Source organism: Poromitra crassiceps (genome assembly GCF_964638095.1).
Source record: "Poromitra crassiceps genome assembly, chromosome: 16".
Taxonomy (NCBI): Eukaryota; Metazoa; Chordata; class Actinopteri; order Beryciformes; family Melamphaidae; genus Poromitra; species Poromitra crassiceps.
In genome coordinates, this window is record NC_139645.1 from 26,052,507 (window position 1) to 26,072,820 (window position 20,314).

The 20,314-nt window shown below is 45.7% G+C and overlaps 1 protein-coding gene across 1 annotated transcript in view; it reads left to right on the forward strand.

The window, feature by feature from the left end:
- The window catches only part of cdh8 (cadherin 8), a gene marked incomplete at both ends in the record, with an annotated part of 166,457 nt that overhangs the window by 93,703 nt on the left and 52,440 nt on the right, over window positions 1-20,314 (forward strand). The window contains 2 exons of the mRNA XM_083652610.1: window positions 4,090-4,257; window positions 5,601-5,788. Of these exons, the coding sequence (XP_083508736.1) occupies window positions 4,090-4,257; window positions 5,601-5,788 (356 nt within the window). The remainder of the gene's footprint in view (window positions 1-4,089; window positions 4,258-5,600; window positions 5,789-20,314) is intronic.

The following is a 20,314-nucleotide window of genomic DNA, read 5'->3' on the forward strand; positions in this document are numbered from 1 at the left end:
ACCATAGCCAACCAATGGGATCATCTGGAGCCAGCTTTGACTGCCTGATGTCACAATTCATTTGACTTTTTAACTCAATTCACAGATTTAAACTGTGACACTTAATACAACTTTAACACTGTTATTATGTTATACAGCTATTCTGCTCTCACGTCAACATATAAGGCAGGGGGTCTCAACCTTTTGTAACTTAAGGCCCACTTCTGATTGTTAAAACATTTCCGAGGACCACCTTCCCCAATAGAAAAAAGTAATTGCAATTATGGATTTTAATTGGGAAGTTTTTGATTTATATAAATTCTTGAGCACATTTAGATATAAAAATAAATAAACAACTAGCTTTAATTATTTTATTTTATTTTATTATTAATCTATTTGGCAATACCACTGGCTCCGCAGCCCACACGGTGCTCTGGGCCCCACTAGTGGGCCACGGCCCAGTGGTTGAGAAATGCTGATATAAGGGATGCGATAGGTGTGTGTGTGTGTTTATTTGTTTATTTATTTATTAGATATTTAGATATTATTTATTTATTAGATATTTAGATATTAACGTTTGTTTGCTGTCAGCTAAAGAGTCAAACAGAGCGTTTCAGACAGAGACTAAACTGAGGGGCTGCATAAAGGGACAGTACAAGATAAATGATTTAAATTTTTTTAGAACTGTGAATCAGGCAAAGCTAATCTAGTGGAGTCCCAGAATAAAATACTAATAAAATATACAACTGGAAATTAACACAAGTAGGTCCCCTTTAAATGCAACTTCCTTTCACGTTCCCCGATCCTTTTGATTCAGCATTGACATGTCATGTGACCTCCAAAAACCAAGCTGACTCACAAATCACACTACCCCCTTCAAGGAAAATCTATCCACACAAATCAAATGCAAGTAAACACCCGGACCCGGATGGTTTGTCATGGCACCCCAGCAGATTGTCATTGTGTGAGGTGTCATGGCACCCCATCAGATTGTCATTGTGTGAGGTGTCATGGCACCCCATCAGATTGTCATTGTGTGAGGTGTCATGTCACTCCAGCAGATTGTCATTGTGTGAGGTGTCATGGCACCCCAGTAGATTGTCATTGTGTGAGGTGTCATGGCACCCCAGCAGATTGTCATTGTGTGAGGTGTCATGTCACTCCAGCAGATTGTCATTGTGTGAGGTGTCATGGCACCCCATCAGATTGTCATTGTGTGAGGTGTCATGGCACCCCAGCAGATTGTCATTGTGTGAGGTGTCATGGCACCCCAGCAGATTGTCATTGTGTGAGGTGTCATGTCACTCCAGCAGATTGTCATTGTGTGAGGTGTCATGGCACCCCATCAGATTGTCATTGTGTGAGGTGTCATGGCACCCCAGTAGATTGTCATTGTGTGAGGTGTCATGGCACCCCATCAGATTGTCATTGTGTGAGGTGTCATGACACTCCAGCAGATTGTCATTGTGTGAGGTGTCATGGCACCCAAGCAGATTGTCATTGTGTGAGGTGTCATGGCACCCCAGTAGATTGTCATTGTGTGAGGTGTCATGTCACCCCATCAGATTGTCATTGTGTGAGGTGTCATGGCACCCCATCAGATTGTCATTGTGTGAGGTGTCATGGCACCCCAGTAGATTGTCATTGTGTGAGGTGTCATGGCACCCCATCAGATTGTCATTGTGTGAGGTGTCATGACACTCCAGCAGATTGTCATTGTGTGAGGTGTCATGGCACCCCAGTAGATTGTCATTGTGTGAGGTGTCATGGCACCCAAGCAGATTGTCATTGTGTGAGGTGTCATGGCACCCCAGTAGATTGTCATTGTGTGAGGTGTCATGTCACCCCATCAGATTGTCATTGTGTGAGGTGTCATGTCACCCCAGCAGATTGTCGTTGTGTGAGGTGTCATGGCACCCCATCAGATTGTCATTGTGTGAGGTTTCATGGCACCCCAGCAGATTGTCATTGTGTGAGGTGTCATGTCACCCCAGCAGATTGTCATTGTGTGAGGTGTCATGGCACCCAAGCAGATTGTCATTGTGTGAGGTGTCATGGCACCCCCCAGCAGTTTGTCATTGTGTGAGGTGTCATGGCACCCCATCAGATTGTCATTGTGTGAGGTGTCATGGCACCCCAGCAGTTTGTCATTGTGTGAGGTGTCATGGCACCCCATCAGATTGTCATTGTGTGAGGTGTCATGGCACCCCATCAGATTGTCATTGTGTGAGGTGTCATGTCACCCCAGCAGATTGTCATTGTGTGAGGTGGCATGGCACTCCAGCAGATTGTCATTGTGTGAGGTGTCATGGCACCCCAGCAGATTGTCATTGTGTGAGGTGTCATGGCACCCCAGCAGATTGTCATTGTGTGAGGTGTCATGGCACCCCAGCAGATTGTCATTGTGTGAGGTGTCATGGCACCCCATCAGATTGTCATTGTGTGAGGTGTCATGGCAACCCAGCAGATTGTCATTGTGTGAGGTGTCATGGCACCCCATCAGTTTGTCGTTGTGTGAGGTGTCATGGCACCCCATCAGTTTGTCGTTGTGTGAGGTGTCATGGCACCCCATCAGATTGTCGTTGTGTGAGGTGTCATGGCACCCCATCAGATTGTCATTGTGTGAGGTGTCATGGCACCCCATCAGTTTGTCGTTGTGTGAGGTGTCATGGCACCCCATCAGATTGTCGTTGTGTGAGGTGTCATGGCACCCCAGCAGATTGTCATTGTGTGAGGTGTCATGGCACCCCATCAGTTTGTCGTTGTGTGAGGTGTCATGGCACCCCAGCAGATTGTCATTGTGTGATGTGTCATGGCACCCCATCAGTTTGTCGTTGTGTGAGGTGTCATGGCACCCCATCAGATTGTCATTGTGTGAGGTGTCATGGCACCCCATCAGTTTGTCATTGTGTGAGGTGTCATGGCACCCCATCAGATTGTCATTGTGTGAGGTGTCATGGCACCCCATCAGATTGTCGTTGTGTGAGGTGGCATGGCACCCCATCAGATTGTCATTGTGTGAGGTGGCTGAGGACGAGGCAGGGGGTGTCATGCCGAAGCCTTTTACGAGGGGGTTTATATTCATGTGATGATCCTGCGGCTCCTCTGTTTCCTGAGTGGATTATCTGCTGCAGAGCTCTTTTCATATTCAGCGGCGTGGCACAGTCAGTCAATAAGGTCCATTCTGCATTCAATATTCAAGATGATACAAGACAGACAGCATCATTCACACTCTATCACAATACAGACGACTGCAGGCGGAGGAACAACACATTTGAAAACAAAACGGCTCATTGTCGGCGCCGCGGGGCCGAGCGCGGACACGACCCTCCCCCGCCACCCCGACGATAACAAGGACCCCGCTCTCCCCCAAAATAAACATGGCTCTCCCCCAAAATAAACATGGCTCTCCCCCAAAATAAACATGGCTCTCCCCCAAAATAAAAATGTCTGGGAATTTTGCGCCTTCACTCAGGTTTCAGTATGGAGTCCTCGTTCTGTCCAGTCATGCTGTGGAATTAATGCTCTATAGAGCTGTATTATCATTTTGTCCTTGCTGTTGTGTGTACTGTCTCTATACTGACAAATCCTACGTATTGTTTCTTCAGTGAAAAATTAACTCGAGGTTAATTACTACTGTAAATTACTAGTCCAGGAAATTGCTCAATACAAGTAAAAAAGTAGCCTAAAAGTACTCAAGTAAATGTACATTTGTGTTACTTAAAAAAAAATATTTACCCTAATAATTACAAATCTTAAAAAAACAACCCTCTGAAGTACTTGTATTTGTAGTGAAGTACCCACCTCTGCCAGCATGCGTAGGTATACACTTTCATTTGCACACAATGTTCTCGTGATGCCATGGCCACCAGTGAGGATGGGGCTTTTGTAAAGAGCAAAATAAAACATTTAAATAACAACAAAAGCCCCACTTCTACAGCAGCAATTCTCCGCCGTGTGTGGTGTGGTGTGCAAATGAAAGTGAGGTGTGCAAACGAAAGTGGACATCATACCACAGTGCACCTGAGTACATGAGTTATGTCTGACACACTTTGGCATTCCTTTGGATGAACGTGTTGTGATCTGTCCCCCCTCCCTCCCTCCCTGCAGCCACCATCAAGATAGCCCTGCACGGGATGGACCGCGAGATGAGGGAGGAGTACCTGGTGGTCATCCAGGCCAAGGACATGGGAGGTCACATGGGCGGCTTGTCTGGAACCACCACCGTCACCGTCACGCTAACCGACATCAACGACAACCCGCCCAAGTTCTCTAAAAGTGAGGCCTCTTCTTACACCCGAACACCCCGAGTCACAGCAACACAGTCCTATAAATAATTGAGTGATTGGTGCTCATGTGGGCATTTATTTCACAGCTTTTGTCAATAAGGCTCTTTAGTAGTAGTTATTTTATGTTGCCACCGTGTGTATGAAGATCTCATAATAGGGATGCTTCTCTTAAGCTACAATTCAATATGTGATGTGAGGTTCACGGTAGTTTCTCAAGCCAGTCTATATCGTCCACAGTCTTCAAACGCTTCAGAGACAGTCTGTACTTCCGCACATTAACATGTGGACAGAGGAAGTTGTCATCGGACCGGAAGGAAGTTCGATGGTATTCGACCAATTACAAGTGGGGAAATGAGCGCATACCCGCCTTTGATGGTATCCGAGACTAAGTCTACGATGACTGTGCAGACTTATAGTTATTTCTGAGCCACAGATCTTTCGAGCGACGGTATAGACCTTATTCACTAACCCTGGACGGCACCATATTGTTGACATACCGTCCTGCGCGCACACAACAGCGCTGCAGCTGACAACTACTAGTAACAGCCTTATTGTCGTTTCTGTTCCATTACAAAATAGTGATGGTAATGACAGCAATAAAAACCCCAGAGTTGTTGTTTGCATGCTGCCGTTAATGCCTGTAATAAATAAACAAAAGAAAAAATGAGGTGAACAGACTTTGCTGTGAGGAGCTGTCATAAAGTTTCACCTGTCTCTCCTAACTATCCACACATCTCCTGTGCTGCTGACGTATCCTCCGTCTCGCTCCCTTCACGTCTGAGGACGGTAGAGATAGAAACAAACCACGGGGACTTCATTGCTGTCATTACTACAGCCATGCCTAACGCAGGTCACCGTCCGAACACAATTGGAACGATACAGGTAACGCTAACAGCGGCTAGCTTCCTATAAACGCTGCTCTTACATAGGCTGTCACTTGAGAGCTGCAGCGTTATGTCGACAATATGGCGGCGGTGGGCGTGCCAGTACGTGAGTGACGTCAATCGAATAAGGTCTATTCGGTGGTTAAAATGTAAACAACAATTTTTAAGAATGTAATTGCAAAGTGTTTAATATAATTTGGATGAAAAACTTGTGAAACTGTGATGGTTAAACCACTCATTTGTGATTACAAATGAGTAACATAACATAACTAATATCACTTAATTTTTCTGACCGGCGTATTATCACTTTTATATTGTGATATTTGAATTTCTATATATCGTCCCGTGCCTATCTAACAATAACGCAGTGCGTTTAAAGGCTCCAGTCAGTTTACAGTAGTTCATGGTCACTTCTTGACATCAACGAGATGCTTTGCGTCGTCTCCAGGTTTGTACGACTTTGTGATCCCTGAGGACCTACCGATCGGGAAAGCGGGCGGCAAGGTGAAGGCCAACGACAGAGACATCGGCGAGAACGCCAAGTCCACGTACAACATCATCGAGGGGGACGAGCGGGGCATGTTCGAGATCGCCACGGACACGCAGACGCAAGACGGGATCCTCCGACTGAAGAAGGTAAGACCGCTGGCACCCGGCTGGAAGTCTCTCTTCATCCCTCTCTCTCTCTCTCTCTTTCTCTCTCTATCTCTGTCTGTCTCTCTCTCTCTCTCTCTCTGCCATTGACTTTTCCCCGACACCTCCTTAATAGAGATCCAATCAAATTCACTGCCTACTTCCTGCTTCAGCTACGCACCAGCCTGAAAAAATATACGAATGATGGTTAATTGAATTGTGTCACTTGTGATTTTTGCTCAATTTAAAAGATAGCATTGCATGTCAACAAAACCGTCGTAAACCGATCGCAAATCGCAATTTGGGGACTGACTAAAGCTACACGTGATACGTCGTTTGCACATGCATGCTCCTAAATGGCAACGACGAGAGCAGTAATGTAACATCAGTAAGCTGCACACAGTCCACTCTGAGTCATGTGACCAGTATAATATCATGTGATTTCCATCCATTGTCCTCTGCGCTCTGCCAGTCATTCCATCTCATATACAGTATATTCCACCCTGGCGCCCCGTCACGCTAAGATCATGACCCGCGCATGATGAGAATATTTTTAAACCAATGATTTTCTGTGTGACAGGCCTAGAGTAGGTCTTCCCCCACCCCTCTCTCTCTCTGACCAGGGAGCAGCAGTCTTCCCCCACCTCTCTCTATCTGACCGGGGAGCAGCAGTCTTCCCCCACCTCTCTCTCTCTCTGACCAGGGAGCAGCAGTCTTCCCCCACCCCTCTCTCTCTCTGACCAGGGAGCAGCAGTCTTCCCCCACCTCTCTCTCTCTCTCTGACCAGGGAGCAGCAGTCTTCCCCCACCTCTCTCTCTCTTATCTCTTATACAGTCATTTTGTCGAAACGATGCTGACGGTCATACAGCTCTACTTTGCTGATTAACTTTGTTATCTTCTTCTGCACTGTCTTTAATTTCTCTCTCTCTCCCTCCCTCTCTCTCTCTCTCCCTCTCCCTCCCTCCCTCTCTCTCTCCCTCTCTCTCTCCCCCTCTCTCTCTGAAGACAAAATTCTGAAAGAATTATAAGGAAGTAGAAATGAGAGAATATGTCTTTCCTCCCCCTCTTTTTGAGGTTGTCCATAAAGGCCCCCTTGACACCTAAAAAAAAAATGTGGGTGACATGACCACATGAAAGTACAGATGTACAGTAAATTCACCCAAGACACATTAAGGACGGATTGTGACCCACACCACCTCGGAACGTGAAAAACATAAATACTGTATAGGCTACATACAGTATAACACAAAAGGCTGTTATTTACTCTTTGTCGCCACCTGGTGGATAAATATATATGTAACTAAAACCATTAAAATTGACAACCGGTCCGCGACTTTTTTTTCCATGTATCTACCGGTCCTTGGCACAAAAAAGGGTGGGAATCCCTGCTCTACACTATGGAGCTTAAGGTCCAGGGGCCGGTTGCACAAAGCACCTTAAGTTAAGATTTTCCTTAGAGTCCGAGTTAAGGTGTCCTTGAAATAAAATCAGTTGCACAAAACACCCTTAAATCTTGTGCTTATGTTTTCCTTAAAATGTTTAACCTTAAGGAGAAGATTTAAGGGTGTTTTGTGCAACCAATTTTATTTTATGGACACCTTAACTCGAGCTCTAAGGAACATCTTAACACATTCACTGCCAGCCGTTTTTTTTTTACTGTAGGTAGGTTCTGCCAGAGGGTTTTTTTGAGGATTCTGGCTCATCTTTCAAGACCCGAGGATTCTTTTCTGCTAAGATTTTGTGAACACACAATATCTCAAAAGAACTAATAGAATGTGTGCTTTCTCTGTCTAAAAGAGTTAGTTTGTAGAGTTAGTAGTTATGTAAGCATTAGCAGTTGAATACAGCATGGTTTCAGCGTCTGGAAATTTATTCTGAGATAAACGGCTTTTTGTGAAATTCGATAGAACAGTCACTTTAACCATTCATTTTTGGCATCAGTAAGACGTCAGACATCTAAACAATAGTTTTGAACAGTAATTTCCTCCATAACAGCAGGAAACCCCCCTCTGCTTCCAACTCCTCCCTCCGTGGGCGTTCTCCTCCGCCCTCCTTGGCTCTGCAGCGGGTCTGTGACAAACGAGTTGCTGCTCCCTGGCTGCTGCCTGGCAGTCTGGATGGGGCTCGCTGGATGGGTTTCGCTCGTTTCTTGGCGTTTCGGTTGAGAGCTCTGATCAAGCTCTTGCGATTCTGGGCTTATTTATGGTGCGTGTTTCAAAGTGTGCATCCAGTCTATTCTTGGAACCCCCCACCGTTGCCACCGCTGTGCGTCAGCGCGAAAGTGAAAGCGTTTTCGCCATCCATTTTACAGTATGAAAACGGCTTCCTCGCGCTTTTCCCTCCAGTTTTGGCTCGCCTCTTCCTACTCTGGAGAGACATGTCGCCACTCAGTGGGTCGGTAAAATAGATTATACACATTCAATACCTCCAATATTGGTATAGGAGACGTAAAAGGGTTAGATCAACGTCCCACCGTCAAAAAAAAAAAATCTAGTTTTTTTTACGTAAAAACACGTCATTGGCAGTCAACCGTTGGATTCTGTTTGACGTAAAAACACGTCATTGGCAGTGAACGTGTTAACTTGAGGTGCTTTGTGCAACTGGCCCCAGACCTTTGAATCCCCCCACTCCACCAGTGTAGTATTTCACCAAAATCACCTCAAACATCGATGGCATCCTGTCGGTTATACTACAGCACTCAAGCAAAATTATAGTACATTTTTCTAGTATCTCTTTTCGGTGTTGCACTTTTTAGATGGTCCCTAAGCGCTCGTCTCACAGCTGGCTGAGAGACCAATGCTATTAAGTAGCATTGGTCTCAGCTCGGAGGATGAGAATGAGGTTGTAGCTTGTTGTCTGCATTACTACGGTAAGATGCTTCATTTGTGCTTGAACATGGTTTTCTTTATGAGTTATTGTTGCACGGTTACAGTCAGTGAACATAGTGTGATGGTCTGAGAGAACTCGATCGTCACGTCACTGCTACGCATCGTTGGCAATCAGCCAAAGGAGGGCAAAAATGAGTTGTGCAGGTATTTTGAGATTCTGAGTGATTTGGTGACTTTCATCTCCGTAGTACATCATGGTGAACAAATTATCTTCATAAATCAGAAGGTTTATTTGTAGGGTTTTGGTGGAATGCCACTGTAGAAAATGCAATGTTGTGGAATGTTTAAAGCCATGTGTCTCACGTTTTACTTTTTTTTACGATTTACACATCGCATTAAATTAAATTAAATTAAATACCTAAGAGAGCTATATCCATCATTCGAAAAGTTTGATATACATGTAGGGAAGAGTTTCTAATTTATGGAAATATCAGAAAATGAAAATGTCACATTTTCACCATGTGAAGGGCTTTTGCAGGCCACCACACTAATGAACACCAACAGCAAATACATTGGTAGGTGTATCATCAGATATAGGCTATATGCTTCTGTGGTGCAAATATGACAATCTACACTTTATTTCCACTGCGTATTTCTGTGGGATGCATTTTGAGTCATATTTCCTAGCTGTAACTTCTGACTTGATAACGTTGCTTTTTGAAGTCAAACCTCTGCATCTCTGCCCAAAGCTCTTCTGAGGTGAGACACGCTCAAGGAGTTCCCCCACCTTCCGACTCCCAAGCGAACCCGGACGAGACCGGAATTTAAATTTTGGGAAAATGTTGCGTCTCAATCAGAGCGATATGACATGGACACTCTTTGCCTTTAGTTTGGGTAGGCCTACGGTATACATTATAAGACAGGTATCCTGTATGTCAGCTTAGGATGCTGTAGATTTTGCTGATACCCACTCCACCTATCAGACAGAGGAAAGGGAACGCTTCCACGCCCACGTCTGAGAGTTGCCCCGATGCAATCAAAGCCCCTCCACTGCCCGGGCCCCTGAGCATCTCCACTGGAGCAGTTGCCGGTTAATTGCCTTGCTCAAGGGTGCATTGACAGTAGTTGTTCGGGGAGGGCAGAAAAACACTCATTAAATCCGTTCATCAACATAATTCCCAGGTGGTCCGAGGAGACAAACTGCCAACATCTCCTGTCACAAACCTGCTTCTGCAACCTCGAGGCGAACAGCACCCCGTAATGGCGCGTTGTGATGTGATGTTGGTGGAGCAAAATGTTCAAATCAATAGAATTGTTTTCATCTGGTAATTGTAAAAGTATGACAGGGCGGCTCATATTCTACACTTGGCTGCAGACAGGATAATTATCCCAGGATCTCAATGACAACTACAATTTCACACAATGTAATATGTTTCTGGATGTTGCAGTATAGCAATATTCTCCCCACCACAGAAGCCAGGTTCGGGCCTTGGAAATCGTGCCTTGCCTCTAGACATTCGGAGCTCAGTCTCAGTCCTATATGTTGCTCGATACTGATGCGCGTGTGAAATTTACATTTGAATACCCCATTGCGTTTTAATAATGCTGTGACCTGCAAGCAAGTTTAGACACAGCTGTAATCTCAAGGACATCTCTGCGAAACCAAATTGAGATTTCACAGCGGGGTATCAAAGAGAGCAAAGCACACGCTATTTATATATGCATGTATTCGACGCTACGCTATACGTCTATACATTCTCAGCATGCGCGGATATGTTTGCATATATTGAATCATACACATGATTGATGGATGGGAATTCTTAAATCTTGAGTCATGGTCGGGTTCAGTGTCTGGAGAGCGGAGCTATACATCACTCAAATGTGGAGTGTCGTTGTGTTTCTGATGTAAAATGACATTACCCCAAGGACGACGCGCACGACTTTGTCAAACTGTGAACAATGAACTGCGTGGGAGGTGGGACGTGTGAGAGCCGAGGCGCTGAGATCCACCGGCGCTAAAGGCAACATCAGAGGAGAACAAACGCCACCCAAAGTCACCACGTCGGCAGCTGTTGACAAAGCAAATGTCAGATGTGTTAGTCTTTTAGGCTGCGTCCCAGAGAGAGCTGCGCTCCTCCCGTGTCTACTCACTGTGCTCTCCGTGGTCCTGAAGGCGTCTGCCGCTAACGCAACCGTTCCCAACTAGACTCAGCCCTCAGTCTTAATCCGTTTCACTCCTGTAAGACTGAGAATATTACTATTTAAATCTTTGCATAACGTTAGGTGGCGCTGTTGGAAGCCTTGCATCGGAGAACCAATCATGAGTGCTGTGGGCGGGCCTGCTTTCTGGGGGCAGTTCTCCTGCAGAACCGGTGTCTCGCAAAACATCGTCGCATTTGCGGAGAAACATATTAATCACGTAGAAACAAACATAACCTGTTAATAGGACGTGTTTCATCCGGCCCCGGCGGCTAGAGGTCTTTCCCCCAGCGATAAACCCGACTCCCGAGGCTAACGTTACAGAGCCTGCTGATGACTCACAGTAGCAAGCGGACCACTTCCGGGTAGGAAAAATGATTGTAAAATAAACCACAGCTATAAATTTTGTTTGGAGCATATCAGCTTCATGCTCTGTGTTAGGACTATGATAAATGTCATTGCCGCTACCAAATAAAATACTAATAATAAATGTAGGCGTGTCTGCTGCCGGCGGTTCTCGACGGGCTCGGACAGACAGTTTCTGACAGTGAAATTCCCAGACGTTTGGTGGCGCAGCTCACCAAACGTCTGGGAGCCGAGACTAATTCCCAACCTGTGGACCGGGGGCCCACTGGTGGGCCGTAAAGGTACTGCAAGTGGGCCGCCGAATAATTTGCAAACTATTATGATAAAAAAATATATATATATTATTATTATGTATGACAGTGGTTCCCAAACTGGGGTACGCATACACCTAGGGGTATGTAAATGGGTGGATGGTAAATAGACTGCATTTATATAGCGCTTTTATCCAAAGCGCTTTACAATGTGCTTACATTCACCCATTCACACACTGAAGGCGGCCAGCTGCCACACAGGGTGCTGGCACAGCCATCGGGAGCAATTTGGGGTTCTGTGTCTTGCCCAAGGACACTTCGACATGTGGACTGGAGGAGCCGGGGATCGGACCACCGACCTTCTGATTAGTGGATATATATATATATATATATATATATCAATTATTTGTTAATTAGCCAATTGCAGACAGACCCTCATTTTTAGGTTGTGATTTCTTTGTGGTGATGATGGACAGCTCCTTTTAAAAAGGTTGGGGACCACTGGTCTAACTGCTGGCTGTAGTCTGCACCCATCCTGTGTCTCATGGAGGCTTGGGCCATGATATTTTGAGAATATTGCAATATTTCCACACAATAAAATTGATAAGCCTATAATCTACTGTACTAGTGGGAGGGTACTATAAAGTAATAATAATCATCATACTTGAAGTGAAAATGTTGTCTTTTTAATTCAAATGTGTTCCCTTTTCCACAATTAGACCGTTTGTCTGGAAATAGCAGGAATGAGCAAATTATATACTTATTGTTGTTTCCTCCAATGCTTGAATAGTAGGATTACAATTGGCTGTTAATACTATTACTACCACCACTACTACTACTACTACTACTACTACTACTACTACTACTACTACTACTTTAATAATAATAATAATAATAATAATAATATTAATAATAATAATAATAGTCTGGAAATTTGATGTAATTTGGAAGTAATACAATAAAATACCCCCTAAAAACCTGCAAAATATTGACATCCTCCCCGTGATTATAGCAATATTTTTGCCGGCACAGTATCACTGTATATTTTATATCTTGATCAACTAGAACAAAGCACGGAGTGTAACTATTCCACACGCCCCGTCGCCGTCGACTTTCTGTAGCGATCCATAAACCGCCGTCTAACATGGAATTCAAATGATGCAAGTTCCTTTGCGCCGAGGTTCAAACATATTGATCAGTCTGAGGCTGGAGAGGCGCAGGCCGGGGGAGAGACTCTTTGCTGTTTGGCTTTTAAGCTTTTTATCGGCAGGCCCCAGGCCTGTCGAGGGAGGTTAGTGGGACGCTGAGGTTTCACCCCAGCAGCCAAAACTCAACTTTGATGTCTCTAAATGCCCCGCCTGTAAATACGGTCTGATTCCACGCTGAGGCTTGTGGGAGATTGAGTCTCTAAATGGCCCGCCTGTAAATACGGTCTGATTCCACGCTGAGGCTTGTGGGAGATTGAGTCTCTAAATGGCCCGCCTGTAAATACGGTCTGATTCCACGCCGAGGCTTGTGGGAGATTGAGTCTCTAAATGGCCCGCCTGTAAATACGGTCTGATTCCACGCTAAGGCTTGTGGGAGATTGAAGAATGAGCCAGTAGGGAGGCTGGGGGATGACGGCAGGGAGTGTTAACACAGAGGAAACAAACTCCGGGAAAAGCATCTCTCACTGGTCCAGTGGAATTCCATTGTCCAAGATGAGAAGTCCAAATGTGTGTATAAGGTGGGCTTCAAACCATGTTGTCTAGTGGGAATACAGTACATGGAAATATCACCCGGAGGGGCGTCCGGGTAGTGCAGCGGTATAGATTCCCTGCCTACCAACACGAGAGTCGCAGGTTCGAGCCCCTGTGTTACCTCAGGCTAGGTCGGTCGTCCGTACAGGCACAATTGACCGTGGTCTGCGGGTGGGAAGCTGGATTAAGGGTATAGTGTCCCGGTCGCTGCACTAGCGCCTCCTCTGGTCGATCGGCGCGCCTGTTCTGGAGGGAGGGGAACTGGGGGGAATATAGTGGGGGTGGGGTGGAATCTGGAAAAAAATATAAAACACAAAGGAAAACCGGCTGTGCAACCAGGACTCCAAAGTCCAGCGTTTCTCTGTTGCACGTATGAACCTCTCCAGCAGCTCTCCAGCAGTGCCAGCGTGCACACTGCACTAATAACACCAAAGTGGCTCTCTCTGGATTACTTAGTCAAGTGCTGTGTGCGTTTATTAATAATGTGAGCGGGGTCAAAATATGCCTTCTATTCTCATTCCAGTATGAGGTCACATGGTCTTTCTGAACAGCTGACCAGCCCTGCATCGACAGTTTTGGACTTTGCAATTTCAATAAAGTTGTTGCAATTGAACAAGGGTACTCAAAGTAGTTCACATTTCACATTTGACTTCAAACCCACTGAGGGTTTTTGTGCAGTTGATGACAGTATGCTACTAGTGAGTTGTGTGTACTGTCCTGTGCTGGCAGAGGTGGAAATGACGCATGTTTTGATCAGTTGGGAAGCATTGCTATTTCATCCACATTTACTTGTTATTGTTTGTATTTTTTTAATTGTAGTACTTGGCTATGAAATGGTTGAAGCAAAGGTTAACAAATGGCTCGCAAAAGTACTTAATTAATGCCAAGTAAATATCATTGGGGATGAATACATTAACAAATATTACAAGTACTGTATGCACTTTTACATAAAAGATACAAAAAGTGCTTAGGAGAGTTGCGTCACTGTACAAATCGAAGTAGGAATCGTAGCCATAGTCACCTCTGATTGATCTGTTCAAATGAGTTTCAAATAATAAGTTAATATTAAAAATTACTAAAGCTCCCTCTCTCCACTACCCTCGCTACTAAAGCTCCCTCTCTCCACTACCCTCATTACTAAAGCTCCCACTCTCCACTACCCTCATTACTAAAGCTCCCACTCTCCACTACCCTCATTACTAAAGCTCCCTCTCTCCACTACCCTCATTACTAAAGCTCCCACTCTCCACTACCCTCATTACTAAAGCTCCCACTCTCCACTACCCTCATTACTAAAGCTCCCTCTCTCCACTACCCTCATTACTAAAGCTCCCACTCTCCACTACCCTCATTACTAAAGCTCCCTCTCTCCACTACCCTCATTACTAAAGCTCCCACTCTCCACTACCCTCATTACTAAAGCTCCCTCTCTCCACTACCCTCATTACTAAAGCTCCCTCTCTCCACTACCCTCATTACTAAAGCTCCCACTCTCCACTACCCTCATTACTAAAGCTCCCTCTCTCCACTACCCTCATTACTAAAGCTCCCTCTCTCCACTACCCTCATTACTAAAGCTCCCTCTCTCCACTACCCTCATTACTAAAGCTCCCTCTCTCCACTACCCTCATTACTAAAGCTCCCACTCTCTACTACCCTCATTACTAAAGCTCCCTCTCTCCACTACCCTCATTACTAAAGCTCCCTCTCTCCACTACCCTCGCTACTAAAGCTCCCTCTCTCCACTACCCTCGTTACTAAAGCTCCCTCTCTCCACTACCCTCACTACTAAAGCTCCCACTCTCCACTACCCTCGCTACTAAAGCTCCCTCTCTCCACTACCCTCGCTACTAAAGCTCCCACTCTCCACTACCCTCACTACTAAAGCTCCCTCTCTCCACTACCCTCGTTACTAAAGCTCCCTCTCTCCACTACCCTCGCTACTAAAGCTCCCTCTCTCCACTACCCTCATTACTAAAGCTCCCTCTCTCCACTACCCTCGTTACTAAAGCTCCCTCTCTCCACTACCCTCGCTACTAAAGCTCCCTCTCTCCACTACCCTCGCTACTAAAGCTCCCTCTCTCCACTACCCTCGCTACTAAAGCTCCCACTCTCCACTACCCTCGTTACTAAAGCTCCCTCTCTCCACTACCCTCGTTACTAAAGCTCCCTCTCTCCACTACCCTCATTACTAAAGCTCCCACTCTCCACTACCCTCATTACTAAAGCTCCCTCTCTCCACTACCCTCATTACTAAAGCTCCCTCTCTCCACTACCCTCGTTACTAAAGCTCCCTCTCTCCACTACCCTCATTACTAAAGCTCCCACTCTCCACTACCCTCATTACTAAAGCTCCCTCTCTCCACTACCCTCATTACTAAAGCTCCCACTCTCCACTACCCTCACTACTAAAGCTCCCTCTCTCCACTACCCTCATTACTAAAGCTCCCTCTCTCCACTATCCTCACTACTAAAGCTCCCTCTCTCCACTACCCTCGCTACTAAAGCTCCCTCTCTCCACTACCCTCACTACTAAAGCTCCCTCTCTCCACTACCCTCGCTACTAAAGCTCCCTCTCTCCACTACCCTCGCTACTAAAGCTCCCACTCTCCACTACCCTCGCTACTAAAGCTCCCTCTCTCCACTACCCTCGCTACTAAAGCTCCCTCTCTCCACTACCCTCGCTACTAAAGCTCCCTCTCTCCACTACCCTCGCTACTAAAGCTCCCTCTCTTCACTACCCTCATTACTAAAGCTCCCTCTCTCCACTACCCTCGCTACTAAAGCTCCCTCTCTCCACTACCCTCGCTACTAAAGCTCCCTCTCTCCACTACCCTCACTACTAAAGCTCCCTCTCTCCACTACCCTCACTACTAAAGCTCCCTCTCTCCACTACCCTCACTACTAAAGCTCCCACTCTCCACTACCCTCACTACTAAAGCTCCCACTCTCCACTACCCTCACTACTAAAGCTCCCACTCTCCACTACCCTTGCTACTATAGCTCCCACTCTCCAGTCTCCACTACCCTCACTACTAAAGCTCCCACTCTCCACTGCCCTCACTACTAAAGCTCCCTCTCTCCACTACCCTCACTACTAAAGCTCCCTCTCTCCACTACCCTCACTACTAAAGCTCCCACTCTCTACTACCCTCACTACTATAGCTCCCACTCTCCACTACCTACCAGGGGCGTCGCTAGCCCTGGGCTTCCGGGTCTAGAGCCCCGGATGTTTTTTTCCTAGCCCCGGAGGTTTTTTTCTTTTCTTTTTTTTTTCTTTTTCATTTTTTTTTTTTCAATAAACAAAGTCTGGCATTAATAATCAGTACATTATACAAAAAAATCTGACTAAACATTTACAAAATTGGAACAGACAATCAAATAAACAACAAAATAAAATAAATAAAGCAAAATCATTAAGTCAGAGTTCTAAACAGTTTTCTAAAAAAAAAAAAAAAAAATATCAGTAGGCTATGCAGGACCAAATTATCAGTTACTATTGTCATAGTGTGTCATTACATAATGTTTCTGCTTCACTCCTCACCACCTCCTCTCCACACGAGCTCATCATCTCACTATGAAATTATTCAAACAAATGACATGCGCCAACATGCACAGCATCACAGTAGCTACAACTATGAAATTATCTTATGTTATTTAGTTGTTTAGTTGTGAAGATATTTTCTGAGATAAATGGGCCTTGATGCTCAAGGCCCATTTATCTCAGAAAATATCTTCACACAGAATATTATTAACCATACAACCTACAACCTACAACACTAGCATCAGCATGAAGCCACAGCCATCCACTCCAATGTCTATAGAAGCTAACGTTAGCATGACTGTCACAATAACAATGTCTTCACTTCACAGTTACATTAAACAAAACCACACATCACTGCTTCATTAAACCATTACAACAAACAATACCTTGTTCCCAATTCCAGCTAGGCGCTTTTGATTAGATAGAACCGTAGGTTGAAGAGCGACATGTGTTTTGCGACCGGCCGGTGAGCACACCTTACGTCAAGTAGCGTAGATATAACATCACTACGTCCGCTCTGTTTCAAATAAAAGTACCATATGATACAAAAACGGCACCATCAGAATTTAGGTTTACAAGAAGCGTGTACCTTAATAAAATACCTTCACAGGAGTTACTGGGGGGGTTCGTACCATTGAGATATAATATTTAATAAAATAAAATACCGTATTTCCCCAAATAGTAGCCCGGGCGTTTAATACGCAAAATCGATTTGGACCCCAGGCGTTTAAAAGAACCAGGCGGGTATTTGCTGCAGGCGTTTATTTATTTTTGCACCGACCTGCACCAGGCCATTATTCGGTGACAGTTCCTCTCCAGCATGTTTTTTAGTGCAAAGGTCCTCACTCCCATCAACTGCCACCGTCAGCCCACACACCTTATTGGAGGATACCAAAAATCAGCAATCAGCCGTGGCTACCTACCCTGTAGCGCCCACACACACACACACACACACACACACACACACACACACACACACACACACTGCACTGCAACAATCACTTGCAAATAAGATGACGTTGACCGTAGGGATGGGCATCGAATTTCGAATTTTCGAATAATCGTTGTTATTATCAAGGTCGACTTTTATTATTGAAATTCGAAATTCGAATTTTTTTTTTTTTTTTTTTTTTTTTTGAGTGAAATGTTGCATTGTCTCCCCTGATTCTAAGTATAGTCAAATCGCTTGGTTTGAGCAAGTAAAACCATTTTTATAAGCATTTTAAGCAAGGTTTATGGAAAAATGAATGGCGGATGAAATCCCATGAAGAGGGAGAGGGGGTGACTTTGGCACCCCTTTGGCACTCAGACCTGAGCCTACTAAATATTTAATGAACCACTCATGATTGTCAAAACTGTTTTTTATTTTCGAAAATGTCAATGTCATGTAACATGTTCTTTACTTCAGTGGTGCAATGCTTGTTTGAGCTAAAAATCCACAGCAGAAGCTTTTTATATTAATTAATAAAGCCGTAGACTTAGAATCAGGGGAGACAATGCAACATTTCACTCACAAAAAAAAAAAAAAAAAAAAAAAAAAAAAATTTTTTTTTTTTTTTTTCGAATTTCGAATTAAATTCGAATTTGGCCAGCGAATTTCGAATAGTGTTTTTGCTAGAAATGCCCATCCCTAGTTGACCGACGCAATTCTATCAACACCAGCAAATAGGCTACGACCAGTCTGAACATAGCCACATCCCAAACACAACACAGTGTTGTCAACACTACAACAACTTGCAAAAACACTACACACACCACGGCGGGTGCTGATTAAACATAGTCACACACAATCATTACGCACGTAATCGGTATAAATATAACACAATTTCAGTCTTACCATTGACGTGTCTATTTCCAATAGCCACTATCTCTTGAGCTCATCTGGGACTTCAGTTCAAGTGAAGACCGCGGTAGCCGTTGTCAACAGAACTCTTTACATAATCCAAACATCGTGGAAATGCTTCCATGCCATCAATTTCCCTGCATTGCTTTTGGTAACGTAAGTTGAGCTCCGTCGATTAGCGTTTTCTTTCACGTGTTAATCCATGCTGTTTCATGTATTGCGCGACACTGGTGTTGCCTTCAAGTGCTGTCAGCAACGTAGTAATTTCGGGGTTACCTTAAGAAAATGCAAATAATGGCCCCGGCGTTTACTCGGACCGGCGTTTAATACGCAAAATGGGGTCAGACCCCCGGCGGCTATTAGGGGCCCGGCGCGTATTTGCTGCCGGGCTATTATTTGGGGAAATACGGTATGTAAATTTGCTAAGTGGACTCCCGCCAGAACCCTATCAAGGACCTCTGGTGGTCCCTGGACCTCACTTTGAGACCCACTAATCTTGTTCTTCTGTATTCATCTCAAATGACTCACAACATGGCTATTTACGGATTGGAAAAACCCCCAAAAAATGGGGGGGGGGGGGGCCCGTCCCCCCTTACCCCCCTCCCCGTCGGGGTACCTGGCTAAAGCCTCCAATGTCTTCAGGACCTAGAAACGCCCCTGCTACCTACTACTGTAAAGTGCAATCCTTTGGCTCGGGTCTGGCCTCTCTCTCTGCAGAAGGAGAGAGAGAGAGAGAGAGAGAGAGAGAGAGAGATGGGAGAGAGAGAGAGAGAGGGGGGGGGGGGGGGTTAATAATGAAAGTGTTCCAAATAGCTTCTGGGCCCGTGGGGGCAGGGGGGGGGGGGGGGGGGGGGGGGTTTGCAGAGGCGGGGGGGCGGGGGCTGTTGGGGTCTCTGTGCTGGTGCAGGAGTGTGGAAGTCAAAGCCCAGAGTCGACTCCCCCTCCGTTCCCCTCTGTCCCCCCCGGCTGCTGATGGACCCCAAAACGTCCCCACACCCCCTCCACAATGCCAGCCCAGCTTGACCTTAGGGACCGGTCCTCTCTCTCTCTCTCTCTCTCTCTCCCTCCCTCCCTATCTCTCTCTCTCTCTCTGAATACATTTCTTTGGACTTTTTGTGTTCATCCCTCTCGTCGCCGGGGCCTCTCTCTCCCCAGGCCGGCTCCTCTCCCCTCAAGCGGCAAGGCCCACTTTTGATTTCCCTCTAAATCCTGGTTATGGAGCGTGGAAGTGACTTGATCCCATTAGTCTGCTCGTGTGAGAGCCGACCAGAGGTGATTCACAATGAAACTGTGACAGCCTGGGCTGTCCTCAGAGATGCCTGTAGAGAATACAGCCTGGGCTGTCCTCAGAGATGCCTAGAGAATACAGCCTGGGCTGTCCTCAGAGATGCCTAGAGAATACAGCCTGGGCTGTCCTCAGAGATGCCTAGAGAATACAGCCTGGGCTGTCCTCAGAGATGCCTATAGAGAATACAGCCTGGGCTGTCCTCAGAGATGCCTAGAGAATACAGCCTGGGCTGTCCTCAGAGATGCCTAGAGAATACAGCCTGGGCTGTCCTCAGAGATGCCTAGAGAATACAGCCTGGGCTGTCCTCAGAGATGCCTGTAGAGAATACAGCCTGGGCTGTCCTCAGAGATGCCTGTAGAGAATACAGCCTGGGCTGTCCTCAGAGATGCCTAGAGAATACAGCCTGGGCTGTCCTCAGAGATGCCTAGAGAATACAGCCTGGGCTGTCCTCAGAGATGCCTAGAGAATACA